Raw genomic sequence first — 13,198 nt, forward strand, 5'->3', positions numbered from 1 at the left:
ATTCCTCTCTTTATGTGGAGACTTTAAAATGGCTGGTTTTGTCGGGTGTCTACATTGAGAATGTTCTTGTTATTGTTGCTTTCCCATATACTCTTAAAGCAGCTGGGACTGTTTCATGCACTGAACATTGAGCTTGTTTAAAAACAATGTAGGTGGGGTTGAATCAATTCTACATAACCCAAATGAGTTGAGTAATGGCCCCAGTACCATAGTGTTCCCAAATGCAACCGACACGATCGTCACACATCATATGATGTCAACAAGCTACATAAGCACCTAACAGCTGGGGTTTTATGACCGTAATATTATGGCAAAGTAGCATTTCTGTCCATTTGCCTCTAAAGACTTGTTTGCCCTTATCTGGGTGTCCAAGGAGACCAATAACAAACGGATCTGTGGATTGCCTAATGGAAGACTTCACACTCAGTGGCATCACCTCTAATGGCCTGATAGAAAAGAAAAACACTATCTCCTCAAACTCATTGTTGACACAGTCGGTCGGGGATGGTGGACACTGGGCAAAGAAGAGGGAGACTGGCTCTGTAGAGATGGCCGCTGAAGAGAACCAAGTGGTCCTGTCTCTCCTCTGTGCCTTTGGGACCTGGTACAACAGCTCTGGCCACGCTGAGAGACATAGCAGAATCTCCTCTGAGACCAGCGGCAACACCTCAGACACGACAAACACGACAACCAACTCCTTCCAGAGACAGGTGGAGCTGTTCACCCGCGAGTGGCACGTCTTCCTGCCTCCGCGCCAATCCAGGGCCATGCATGTTTGCCCCATCTTGGGCTTCCTGGCGGTTTCTCTGGTGATTCCTGTCATCCTCACCCGAATCCTGACCAGGTGAGTCACCCCAAATCCAAAATTGTCCCTTAGATCGGATGCATGAGTGTGATGGTGTGTAGACCTGGTAGATAGGTGGGGTGGTGTGTAGATCTGATAGATAGGTGTGGTGATGTGTAGACCTGATAGATAGGTGTGGTGATGTGTAGACCTGATAGATAGGTGTGGTGGTGTGTAGACCTGATAGATAGGTGTGATGGTGTGTAGACCTGGTAGATAGGTGTGGTGGTGTGTAGACCTGATAGATAGGTGTGGTGGTGTGTAGACCTGGTAGATAGGTGTGGTGGTGTGTAGACCTGTTAGATAGGTGTGGTGGTGTGTAGACCTGGTAGATAGGTGTGGTGGTGTGTAGACCTGTTAGATAGGTGTGGTGGTGTGTAGACCTGTTAGATAGGTGTGGTGGTGTGTAGACCTGGTAGATAGGTGTGGTGGTGTGTAGACCTGGTAGATAGGTGTGGTGGTGTGTAGACCTGTTAGATAGGTGTGGTGGTGTGTAGACCTGTTAGATAGGTGTGTGGTGTGTAGACCTGTTAGATAGGTGTGGTGGTGTGTAGACCTGATAGATAGGTGTGGTGGTGTGTAGACCTGGTAGATTGGTGTGGTGGTGTGTAGACCTGTTAGATAGGTGTGGTGGTGTGTAGACCTGTTAGATAGGTGTGGTGGTGTGTAGACCTGGTAGATTGGTGTGGTGGTGTGTAGACCTGGTAGATAGGTGTGGTGGTGTGTAGACCTGGTAGATTGGTGTGGTGGTGTGTAGACCTGGTAGATAGGTGTGGTGGTGTGTAGACCTGTTAGATTGGTGTGGTTGTGTGTAGACCTGTTAGATAGGTGTGTGGTGTGTAGACCTGTTAGATAGGTGTGGTGGTGTGTAGATCTGGTAGATTGGTGTGGTGGTGTGTAGACCTGTTAGATAGGTGTGGTGGTGTGTAGACCTGTTAGATAGGTGTGTGGTGTGTAGACCTGTTAGATAGGTGTGGTAATGCTACTGTTTTGACCAATGCTTTCAGATCTACTTAAGCACATAAGGGTTAGGGTACGTGTCAACCTCATTCCACGGAGGGCCGAGTGTCTGCAGGGTATCGTTCCTTCCTTGTACTTGACTGGTGAATTAAGGTCACTAATTAGTAAGGAACTCGCCTCACATGGTTGTCTGGATCTTAATTGAAAAGAAAAAACAAAAACCTGCAGATACCATGGATTTGAAACCCCTGGGTTAGGGTAAAGTTGATTTGGAATTAGGCATATGTAGCATTCATCATTCTCCTCTTCCCCTCCTCCTCCTCACCCCCACCTCCCCCCCCCACCTCCTCTCTCCCCTCTGCCACCTCCTCTCCCCCCACCTCCTCCCTCCTCCCTCCTCCCCCCACCTCACCCATCCCCCCCTCATCCTCCCAACCTCACCTCCCCTCCTCCTCCCCCACCTCCTCCTATCCCCCCCCCACCACCTCCTCTCCCCACCACCTCCTCTCCCCCCCCCCGCCACCTCCTCCTCATCCCCCCCTCCTCATCCTCTCCTCTTCCCCCCCCCGCCACCTCCTCATCCTCCCTCATCCCCCCTCCTCATCCTCTCTCCTCCTCTCCCCCCCCGCCACCTCCTCATCCTCCTCCTCCTCCTCATCCCCCTCCTCATCCTCATCCTCCCCTCCTCCTCCTAGCCCCTGGATGCGCCAGGAGACCCGCTACCTCCTCCTAGCCAATGCGTTGCTAAGCGACATGCTGTTCGTGTCGCTGTACATGGTGAGTGCCTGTCTGAATGCGACGGGCGTACTGATGTCAGAGTGGGCGTGCTCTACCATCCTCTTCCTGCTGGGGTTGCTGTACTGCGCTGGGATCTTCAGTACCAAGGCCATGGTGCTGGACACCTCACTGGCTGTGATGGCTCCACTTCGATACTATGCCCTGTGGCCCGTCTCCAGGTAATGGGAACACGGGCTGGGAGAGTTTTATCAGTACTTCTTATGACTTCACTGTATGATGTAATAATGGATGGAGTTTAGAGAAACTGTTATTTATCTTCCATCTGTCCTCCACTTCTTCACCAGTTGCCCTTTTCATGTGGAAACAGGTCACAAATCTTGCTGCTGTGCCAAAGCAAGTGAAATGGATAAACAAAAGTGAAATAAACAAAAAGTGAATAGTAAATATTACGCTCACACAAGAATAGACATTTCAAGTGTCATATTATGTCTATATACAGTGTGGTAACGATGTGCAAATAAAGTTTTCTTTTTTTAAAGGAAAAGAAATCAACATAAATATTTACAATGGTTTTCGTTCTTCAGTTGTTGCCCTCTTCTGGTGGCAACGCATCACAAACCTTGCTGCTGTGGCACACTGGTATTTCACCCAGGAGATATGGGAGGATATCAATATTTTCACATTCTTTTGGGGTCTGTGTAGTCTGAGGGAAATATGAGTCTCAAATATTGTCATACATTTGGCAGGAGGTTAGGAAGTACAGCTCAGTTTCCACCTCATGTTGTCTCTCTCTCTCTCTCCCCCTCTCTCTCTCTCTCTCTCTCTCTCTCTCTCTCTCTCTCTCTCTCTCTCCCCCCTCTCTCTCCCTTTCTCTCCCCCCTCTCTCTCTCCCAACTCTCCCCCCTCTCTCTCCCCCTCTCTTTCTGTCTCCCCCCACTCTCACCCCCCTCTCTCTCCCAACTCTCCCAACTCTCCCCTCTCTTTCTCTCTCCCCCACTCTCCCCCCCTCTCTCTCCCCCCTCTCTGTCTCTCTGTGTGTGTGTGTGTGTGTGTGTAGCACGAGGAGGGCGATCGCTGGTATCTGGGCTGTGTCTATTTTCTTACCAGCAGCGTCTGTAGGGGTGCTTGTGTGGTACCACTCTACTGGACCCTGTTCCCTACACATTTGCTCCCTGCCCCTCCTGCTGGTCCTCACCGTCAGCCAGTCCACTCCCATGCAGGTGGCTCTCAGTCAATCAAATAACCAAGCAATCGCAATGGAGATTACTGTGTAAACCAAGGGTAGGCAACCCTGGTCCTGCAGTGCTTCATGTTTTTTAACCGAACTGGAAGACCAGGTGTGTTGAATTTAGGCAATTACTGATCAATTAGCTCAGTTGGTGTGGTGCGAAGTTGGAACAAAATCATGCTGTACCTGCAGCACTATAGGAACAGGGTTGTCTGCCTCTGGTGTAAACCTAAACAATAATTATATTCAAGAGTGAGAAGGTTTATGTATATTACAAAAAATATATTTGTATTTTATTTATTTAACCTTTATTTAACTAAGACTCCCAATCACTGCCGGATGTGATACAGCCTGGATACGAACCAGGGACTGTAGTGTAGTTATTATTTTACATTTACATTTTACATTTAAGTCATTTAGCAGACGCTCTTATCCAGAGCGACTTACAAATTGGTGCATTCACCTTATGACATCCAGTGGAACAGCCACTTTACAATAGTGCATCTAAATCTTTTAGGGGGGTGAGAAGAATTACTTATCCTATCCTAGGTATTCCTTAAAGAGGTGGGGTTTCAGGTGTCTCCGGAAGGTGGTGATTGACTCCGCTGTCCTGGCGTCGTGAGGGAGTTTGTTCCACCATTGGGGGGCCAGAGCAGCGAACAGTTTTGACTGGGCTGAGCGGGAACTGTACTTCCTCAGTGGTAGGGAGGCGAGCAGGCCAGAGGTGGATGAACGCAGTGCCCTTGTTTGGGTGTAGGGCCTGATCAGAGCCTGGAGGTACTGAGGTATAAGATGTACTTTATGTATTGTAAAGTGAAACCAGTATGTGTTTTTGCATACTACTGGCTTCTGTCTCATTACATGACATTGTAATTCTCAGGTGTCCATGCTGCTGGCAGTCACAGGCGTCCTCCTCATTCTGCTCCTGGTCTTCTCTGGCTATGTCGTTCTGTACTGTCGCACCCGCATGTCTGGCGTGTGGAGAGGTGAACGCTCGTCCCGGGCCAAAGGCACATTCCTCATCCACTACCTCCACCTCATCCTGTCCTTCCTGCCCATGTTGGTGCTTCTCATCAAGCTACTGCTCTACTGCCACCTTGATGCCCTGGACCTGCGTGCCAACCTGTGGGTGTCTCTGGTGGTGTGTAACATCCTCCTGGTGCTCCCCAAGGCCCTGGCTCCCTACCTGTACGGCCTCAGGTACAGGCACCTGTGTGAGGCCTTGTTGGCCTTTTATGGGCTGAAGCGGCCCACCGCCGTCTCGCCTGTCTTGTGAGAATTAAACAATAAAACATTTTCCTGGACTTATAAGAATATTAGCACAGAAGAAGAATTGAGGAGATGTGTCGGTTGACACACGTTTCACTCTGGTGTTTTTCTCAACATCAGTATATCTTACAGGAGAATTTTCAATATTAAGAGAAATATCAAGGTCTTGAGTTGAAATGGGGACCCTTTTTCTCCTCATATTTTATTCCAACATGGAGTTGTAAGCCATCAAACACTCTGTCCACTTGTGACACACCCCCATCCCGGGGTTGGTTGTCAGGACAGTGTGGGGTTGGTTGTCAGGACAGTGTGGGGTTGGTTGTCAGGACAGTGTGTGGTTGGTTGTCAGAACAGTGTGGGGTTGGTTGTCAGGACAGTGTGGGGTTGGTTGTCAGGACAGTGTGGGGTTGGTTGTCAGGACAGTGTGAGGTTGGTTTTCAGGGCAGTGTTGGGTTGGTTGTCAGGACAGTGTGGGGTTGGTTGTCAGGACAGTGTGGGGTTGGTTGTCAGGACAGTGTGTGGTTGGTTGTCAGAACAGTGTGGGGTTGGTTGTCAGGACAGTGTGGGGTTGGTTGTCAGGACAGTGTGGGGTTGGTTGTCAGGACAGTGTGAGGTTGGTTTTCAGGGCAGTGTTGGGTTGGTTGTCAGGGCAGTGTGAGGTTGGTTTTCAGGGCAGTGTGGGGTTGGTTGTCAGGGCAGTGTGGGGTTGGTTTTCAGGGCAGTGTGAGGTTGGTTTTCAGGGCAGTGTTGGTTTGGTTGTCAGGGCAGTGTGGGGTTGGTTTTCAGGGCAGTGTGGGGTTGGTTGTCAGGACAGTGTGGGGTTGGTTTTCAGGGCAGTGTGAGGTTGGTTGTCAGGACAGTGTGGGGTTGGTTGTCAGGGCAGTGTGGGGTTGGTTGTCAGGACAGTGTGGAGTTGGTTGTCAGGACAGTGTGGGGTTGGTTTTCAGGGCAGTGTGGGGTTGGTTGTCAGGGCAGTGTGAGGTTGGTTTTCAGGGCAGTGTGGGGTTGGTTGTCAGGACAGTGTGGGGTTGGTTGTCAGGACAGTGTTGGTTTGGTTGTCAGGGCAGTGTGGGGTTGGTTTTCAGGGCAGTATGGGGTTGGTTGTCAGGACAGTGTGGGGTTGGTTGTCAGGGCAGTGTGGGGTTGGTTGTCAGGACAGTGTGGGGTTGGTTGTCAGGACAGTGTGGGGTTGGTTTTCAGGGCAGTGTGGGGTTGGTTGTCAGGGCAGTGTGAGGTTGGTTTTCAGGGCAGTGTGGGGTTGGTTGTCAGGGCAGTGTGGGGTTGGTTTTCAGGGCAGTGTGAGGTTGGTTGTCAGGACAGTGTGGGGTTGGTTGTCAGGACAGTGTGGGGTTGGTTGTCAGGGCAGTGTGGGGTTGGTTTTCAGGGCAGTGTGATGTTGGTTGTCAGGACAGTGTGGGGTTGGTTGTCAGGACAGAGTGGGGTTGGTTTGCAGGGCAGTGTGGGGTTGGTTGTCAGGACAGTGTGGGGTTGGTTGTCAGGACAGTGTGAGGTTGGTTGTCAGGACAGTGTGGGGTTGGTTGTCAGGACAGTGTGGGGTTGGTTTTCAGGGCAGTGTGAGGTTGGTTTTCAGGGCAGTGTGGGGTTGGTTGTCAGGAGAGTGTGGGTTTGGTTGTCACGACAGTGTGGGTTTGGTTGTCACGACAGTGTGGGTTTGGTTGTCAGGACAGTGTGGGTTTGGTTGTCAGGACAGTGTGGGTTTGGTTGTCAGGACAGTGTGGGGTTGGTTGTCAGGACAGTGTGGGGTTGGTTGTCAGGACAGTGTGGGGTTGGTTGTCAGGACAGTGTGGGGTTGGTTGTCAGGACAGTGTGGGTTTGGTTATCAGGACAGTGTGGGGTTGGTTGTCAGGACAGTGTGGGTTTGGTTGTCAGGACAGTGTGGGTTTGGTTGTCAGGACAGTGTGGGTTTGGTTGTCAGGACAGTGTGGGTTTGGTTGTCAGGACAGTGTGGGTTTGGTTGTCAGGACAGTGTGGGTTTGGTTGTCAGGACAGTGTGGGTTTGGTTGTCAGGACAGTGTGGGTTTGGTTGTCAGGACAGTGTGGGGTTGGTTGTCAGGACAGTGTGGGGTTGGTTGTCAGGACAGTGTGGGGTTGGTTGTCAGGACAGTGAGGGTTTGGTTGTCAGGACAGTGTGGGGTTGGTTGTCAGGACAGTGTGGGGTTGGTTGTCAGGACAGTGTGGGTTTGGTTGTCAGGACAGTGTGGGGTTGGTTGTCAGAACAGTGTGGGTTTGGTTGTCAGGACAGTGTGGGGTTGGTTGTCAGGACAGTGTGGGGTTGGTTGTCAGGACAGTGTGGGTTTGGTTGTCAGGACAGTGTGGGGTTGGTTGTCAGGACAGTGTGGGGTTGGTTGTCAGGACAGTGTGGGGTTGGTTGTCAGGACAGTGTGGGGTTGGTTGTCAGGACAGTGTGGGGTTGGTTGTCAGGACAGTGTGGGGTTGGTTGTCAGGACAGTGTGGGGTTGGTTGTCAGGACAGTGTGGGGTTGGTTGTCACAATGTGTGCCTTTTTGTTTTTCAGCATGAATTGAACCAATTTAGAACATTTTTGAAAAAAAAGTAAATGCTTTCTTTATTGAACAGTATTTCTATCTAATATAATAAAATAAATAAGTTAAAGTAAATTGAACGTAGTTTAATATTTCCTTCACATTGTAGTTCTTACTCCACTCAAATCGTCATATAAATGCTTAATAGAACAGTCAGTAGCCATCTGATATTTGGATGAAAATTAAATATTTTATTATTATTAAGTGAAAAAAGTAAAGGTATAAACTGGAATACATTTTCAAACAGGAACAGGTGTGTGTGTGTGTGTGTGTGTGTGTGTGTGTGTGTGTGTGTGTGTGTGTGTGTGTGTGTGTGTGTGTGTTCATCTGAAGCAATCAAAGATGTCAACATTTCACAATTTTGGACAGAACAGTAGAGCACAGCAGAGTACAGTGTACTGCAGAGTACAGTGAACAAAAGTAGTATACAGTAGAGTACAGTATACAGTAGAGTACAGTATAAAGTATACAGTAGAGCACAGTATACAGTAGAGCACAGTATACAGTAGAGTACAATAAAGAAAAGTAGTATACAGTAGAGTACAGTATACAGTAGAGTACAGTATACAGTAGAGTACAGTATACAGTAGAGTACATCATACAGTAGAGTACAGTATACAGTAGAGTACAGTATACAGTAGAGTACAGTATACAGTAGAGCACAGCATACAGTAGAGCACACTATACAGTAGAGCACACTATACAGTAGAGTATACAGTAGAGCACAGTATACAGTAGAGTACAGCATACATCAGAGCACAGTATACAGTAGAGCACAGCATACAGCAGAGCACAGTATACAGTAGAGTACAGCATACAGTAGAGTACAGCATACAGCAGAGCACAGTATACAGTAGAGTACAGCATACAGTAGAGTAGAGTAAAGAAAAGTAGTGTACAGTACAGCACAGTATACAGTAGAGTACAGCATACAGTAGAGTACAGTATACAGTAGAGTACAGTATACAGCAGAGTACAGTATACAGCAGAGTACAGTATACAGTAGAGTACAGTATACAGCATAGTACAGTATACAGTAGAGCACAGTATACAGCAAGTACAGTATACAGTAGAGTACAGTATACAGTAGAGTACAGTATACAGCAGAGTACAGTATACAGCAGAGTACAGTATACAGCAGAGTACAGTATACAGCAGAGTACAGTATACAGTAGAGCACAGTATACAGCAAGTACAGTATACAGTAGAGTACAGCATACAGTAGAGTACAGCATACAGTAGAGCACAGTATACAGTAGAGTACAGTATACAGTAGAGTACAGTATACAGTAGAGTACAGCATACAGCAGAGCACAGTATACAGTAGAGCACAGCATACAGTAGAGCACAGCATACAGTAGAGCACAGTATACAGTAGAGTACAGTATAAAGTATACAGTACAGTATACAGTATACAGTACAGTATACAGTAGAGTACAGTATACTGTACAGTATACAGTAGAGTACAGTATACAGTACATTACAGTATACAGTAGAGTACAGTATACAGCAGAGTACAGTAAAGAAAAGTAGTATAAAGTAAAGTACAGTATACAGCAGAGTACAGTATACAGCAGACTACAGTATACTGTACAGTATACAGCAGAGTACAGCATACAGCAAAGTACAGCATACAGTATACAGTAGAGTACAGTATACAGCACAGTACAGTAGAGGACAGTATACAGCAGAGTACAGCATACAGTACAGTACAGTATACAGCAGAGTACAGTAAAGAAAAGTAGTATACAGTAGAGTACAGTATACAGCACAGTACAGTAGAGTACAGCATACAGTAGAGTACAGCATACAGTAGAATACAATATACAGCAGAGTACAGTATACAGTATACAGCACAGTATACAGCACAGCACAGTACAGTAGAGTAGAGTACAGTATACAGTAGAGTACAGCACAGTATACAGTACAGTAGAGTACAGTATACAGCAGAGTACACAGTAGAGTACAGTATACAGCAGAGTACACAGTAGAGTACAGTATACAGCAGAGTACACAGTAGAGTACAGTATACAGTAGAGTACAGTATATAGTAGAGTACAATATACAGTAGAGTACAGTAAAAGAAAAGTTGAGTGTACAGTACAGTACGGCAGTTGAGTACAGTACAGTATACAGTAGAGTACAGCACAGTATACAGTAGTGTACAATACAACACCAGACAGCAGAGTACAGCACAGAAAAGTAGTGTACAATACAATAGAGTACAGCACAGTATACAGTAGAGTACAGTATATAACAGATTACAGTACAGTATACAGTAGAGTACAGCACAGTATACAGTAGTGTACAGTACAATACAACTCAGTAGAGTACAGCACAGTATACAGTAGAGTACAGCACAGTATACAGTAGAGTACAGCACAGTATACAGTAGTGTACAGTACAATACAACTCAGTAGAGTACAGCATACAGTACAGCATACAGTACAGTAGAGTACAGTATACAGCAGAGTACAGCATACAGTAGATTTCAGCATACAGTAGAGTACAGCATACAGTAGAGTACAGCATACAGCAGAGTACAGTATACAGTACAACACAGTATACAGTAGAGTACAGTATATAGTAGAGTACAGTATATAGTAGAGTACAGTATATAGTAGAGTACAGTATACAGTAGAGTACAGTATACAGTAGAGGACAGTAAAAGAAAAGTAGAGTGTACAGTACAGTACAATACGGCAGTTGAGTACAGTACAGTATACAGTAGAGTACAGCACAGTATACAGTAGTGTACAATACAACACCAGACAGCAGAGTACAGCACAGAGTACAGAGAAAAGTAGTGTACAATACAATAGAGTACAGCACAGTATACAGTAGAGTACAGTATATAACAGAGTACAGTACAGTATACAGTAGAGTACAGTATATAGCGGTGTACAGCAGAGTACAGCACAGTATATAGCAGAGTACAATACAGTATACAGTAGAGTACAGTACAGCAGTTTAACGAAGCAGAGTACAGTACAGTAGAGTTTAATTCAGCACAGTATACAGTAGAGTACAGTAACAAAAGTTGTGTATTCAGTGAAAAGCATAGTGTATTCAGTACAGTACAATAGAGTAAAGAAAGTGAAGTATAGTTCAGTACAGTAGAAGTACAGTACTTTAGTATTATATTCTACCGTACTCTACGGAATTAAACGCAACTGTACTGTAGTCTACTGAATTAAATAACTATGGTACTGTACTCTAATGTACTATACTCTAAGGAATTAAACTCAACTGTACTGTACTCTAATATAGTGTACTCTACGGAAATAAACTCAACTGTACTGTACTCTAATGTACTGTACACAACGGAATTAAACTGTACTGTACTGTACTGTACTGTACTGTACTGTACTGAATTCAACTGTTCTGGACTGCAGTGGGTGGCTGTGGGAGATCTTCCAGTCAGAACTGTCAATAGGCTTACCATAATGTTTTGTTTTTACGAGCGTCGTTGAGATTCTTGCTGTAATGAAAAGCGCTATACAAATTAAACGTGTTATTACACTGTACTGTGGTCTACTGTACAGTACTCTACTGAATTACACTGGACTCAACTAAACTCTATTGTACTGTACTCTACTGAATTACACTGGACTCTACTAAACTCTATTGTACTGTGCTCTACTGAATTACACTGGACTCAACTAAACTCTATTGTACTGTGCTCTACTGAATTACACTGGACTCAACTAAACTCTATTGTACTGTGCTCTACTGAATTACACTGGACTCTACTAAACTCTATTGTACTGTGCTCTACTGAATTACACTGGACTCAACTAAACTCTATTGTACTGTGCTCTACTGAATTACACTGGACTCTACTAAACTCTATTGTACTGTACTCTACTGAATTACACTGGACTCTACTAAACTCTATTGTACTGTACTCTACTGAATTACTCTGTACTGCACTGTACTGTACTCTACTGTACTGGACTGTACTCGGCTGAATTAAACTCTACTGTACTGTGCTGGGCTGAATTAAACTACTGTACTGTGCTGTACTCGGCTGAATTAAACTCTACTGTACTCGGCTGAATTAAACTCTACTGTACTGTGCTGTACTCGGCTGAATTAAAATCTACTGTACTGTGCTGTACTCGGCTGAATTAAACTCTACTGTACTGGACTGTACTCGGCTGAATTAAACTCTACTGTACTGGACTGTACTCGGCTGAATTAAACTGTACTGTGCTGTACTCGTCTGAATTAAACTGTACTGGACTGTACTTGGCTGAATTAAACTCTACTGCACTGTACTCTACTGTACTGGACTGTACTCGGCTGAATTAAACTCTACTGTGCTGTACTCGGCTGAATTAAACTCTACTGGACTGTACTCGGCTGAATTAAACTCTACTGTGCTGTACTCGGCTGAATTAAACTCTACTGTGCTGTACTCGGCTGAATTAAACTCTACTGTGTTGTACTGGGCTGTACTCGGCTGAATTAAACTCTACTGTACTCGGCTGAATTAAACTCTACTGTGCTGTACTCGGCTGAATTAAACTCTACTGTGTTGTACTGGGCTGTACTCGGCTGAATTAAACTGTACTGTACTCGGCTGAATTAAACTCTACTGTGCTGTACTCGGCTGAATTAAACTCTACTGTGTTGTACTGTGCTGTACTCGGCTGAATTAAACTCTACTGTACTGATCTGTACTCGGCTGAATTAAACTCTACTGTACTGGACTGTACTCAGCTGAATTAAACTCTACTGTACTGGACTGTACTCGGCTGAATTAAACTCTACTGGACTGTACTCAGCTGAATTAAACTCTACTGTACTGTGCTGTACTCGGCTGAATTAAACTCTACTGTACTCGGCTGAATTAAACTCTACTGTGCTGTGCTCGGCTGAATTAAACTACTGTACTCGGCTGAATTAAACTCTACTGTACTGTGCTGTACTCAGCTGAATTAAACTCTACTGTACTGGACTGTACTCGGCTGAATTAAACTCTACTGTACTGGACTGTACTCAGCTGAATTAAACTCTACTGTACTGTGCTGTACTCGGCTGAATTAAACTCTACTGTACTCGGCTGAATTAAACTCTACTGTGCTGTACTCGGCTGAATTAAACTCTACTGTATTGTGCTGTACTCAGCTGAATTAAACTGTACTGGACTGTACTTGGCTGAATTAAACTCTACTGCACTGTACTCTACTGTACTGGACTGTACTCGGCTGAATTCAACTCTACTGTACTGTGCTGTACTCGGCTGAATTAAACTATACTGTACTGTGCTGTACTCGGCTGAATTAAACTCTACTGTATTGTGCTGTACTCAGCTGAATTAAACTGTACTGGACTGTACTTGGCTGAATTAAACTCTACTGCACTGTACTCTACTGTACTGGACTGTACTCGGCTGAATTCAACTCTACTGTACTGTGCTGTACTCGGCTGAATTAAACTCTACTGTACTGTGCTGTACTCGGCTGAATTAAACTATTGTATTGTGCTGTACTCGGCTGAATTAAACTCTACTGTGCTGTGCTCGGCTGAATTAAACTCTACTGTACTCTACTGGACTGGACTGTACTCGGCTGAATTAAACTCTACTGTA

General features: G+C 45.6%; 1 protein-coding gene across 1 annotated transcript; it reads left to right on the plus strand.

Annotated features, from left to right (window-relative positions):
• Nucleotides 1-345: 345 nt before the first annotated feature.
• On the plus strand, nt 346-5,663 carry LOC127911108 (probable G-protein coupled receptor 148). The gene is made up of 4 exons (XM_052477374.1): nt 346-844; nt 2,500-2,760; nt 3,600-3,762; nt 4,651-5,663. The coding sequence occupies exons 1-4, from the start codon at nt 408-410 to the stop codon at nt 5,044-5,046; spliced, it is 1,257 nt and encodes a 418-aa protein (XP_052333334.1). The 5' UTR covers nt 346-407; the 3' UTR covers nt 5,047-5,663.
• The last annotated feature ends 7,535 nt before the right edge of the window (nt 5,664-13,198 follow it).

The sequence above is a fragment of the Oncorhynchus keta genome, chromosome 23 (genome assembly GCF_023373465.1).
Source record: "Oncorhynchus keta strain PuntledgeMale-10-30-2019 chromosome 23, Oket_V2, whole genome shotgun sequence".
In the NCBI taxonomy this organism is placed as follows: Eukaryota; Metazoa; Chordata; class Actinopteri; order Salmoniformes; family Salmonidae; genus Oncorhynchus; species Oncorhynchus keta.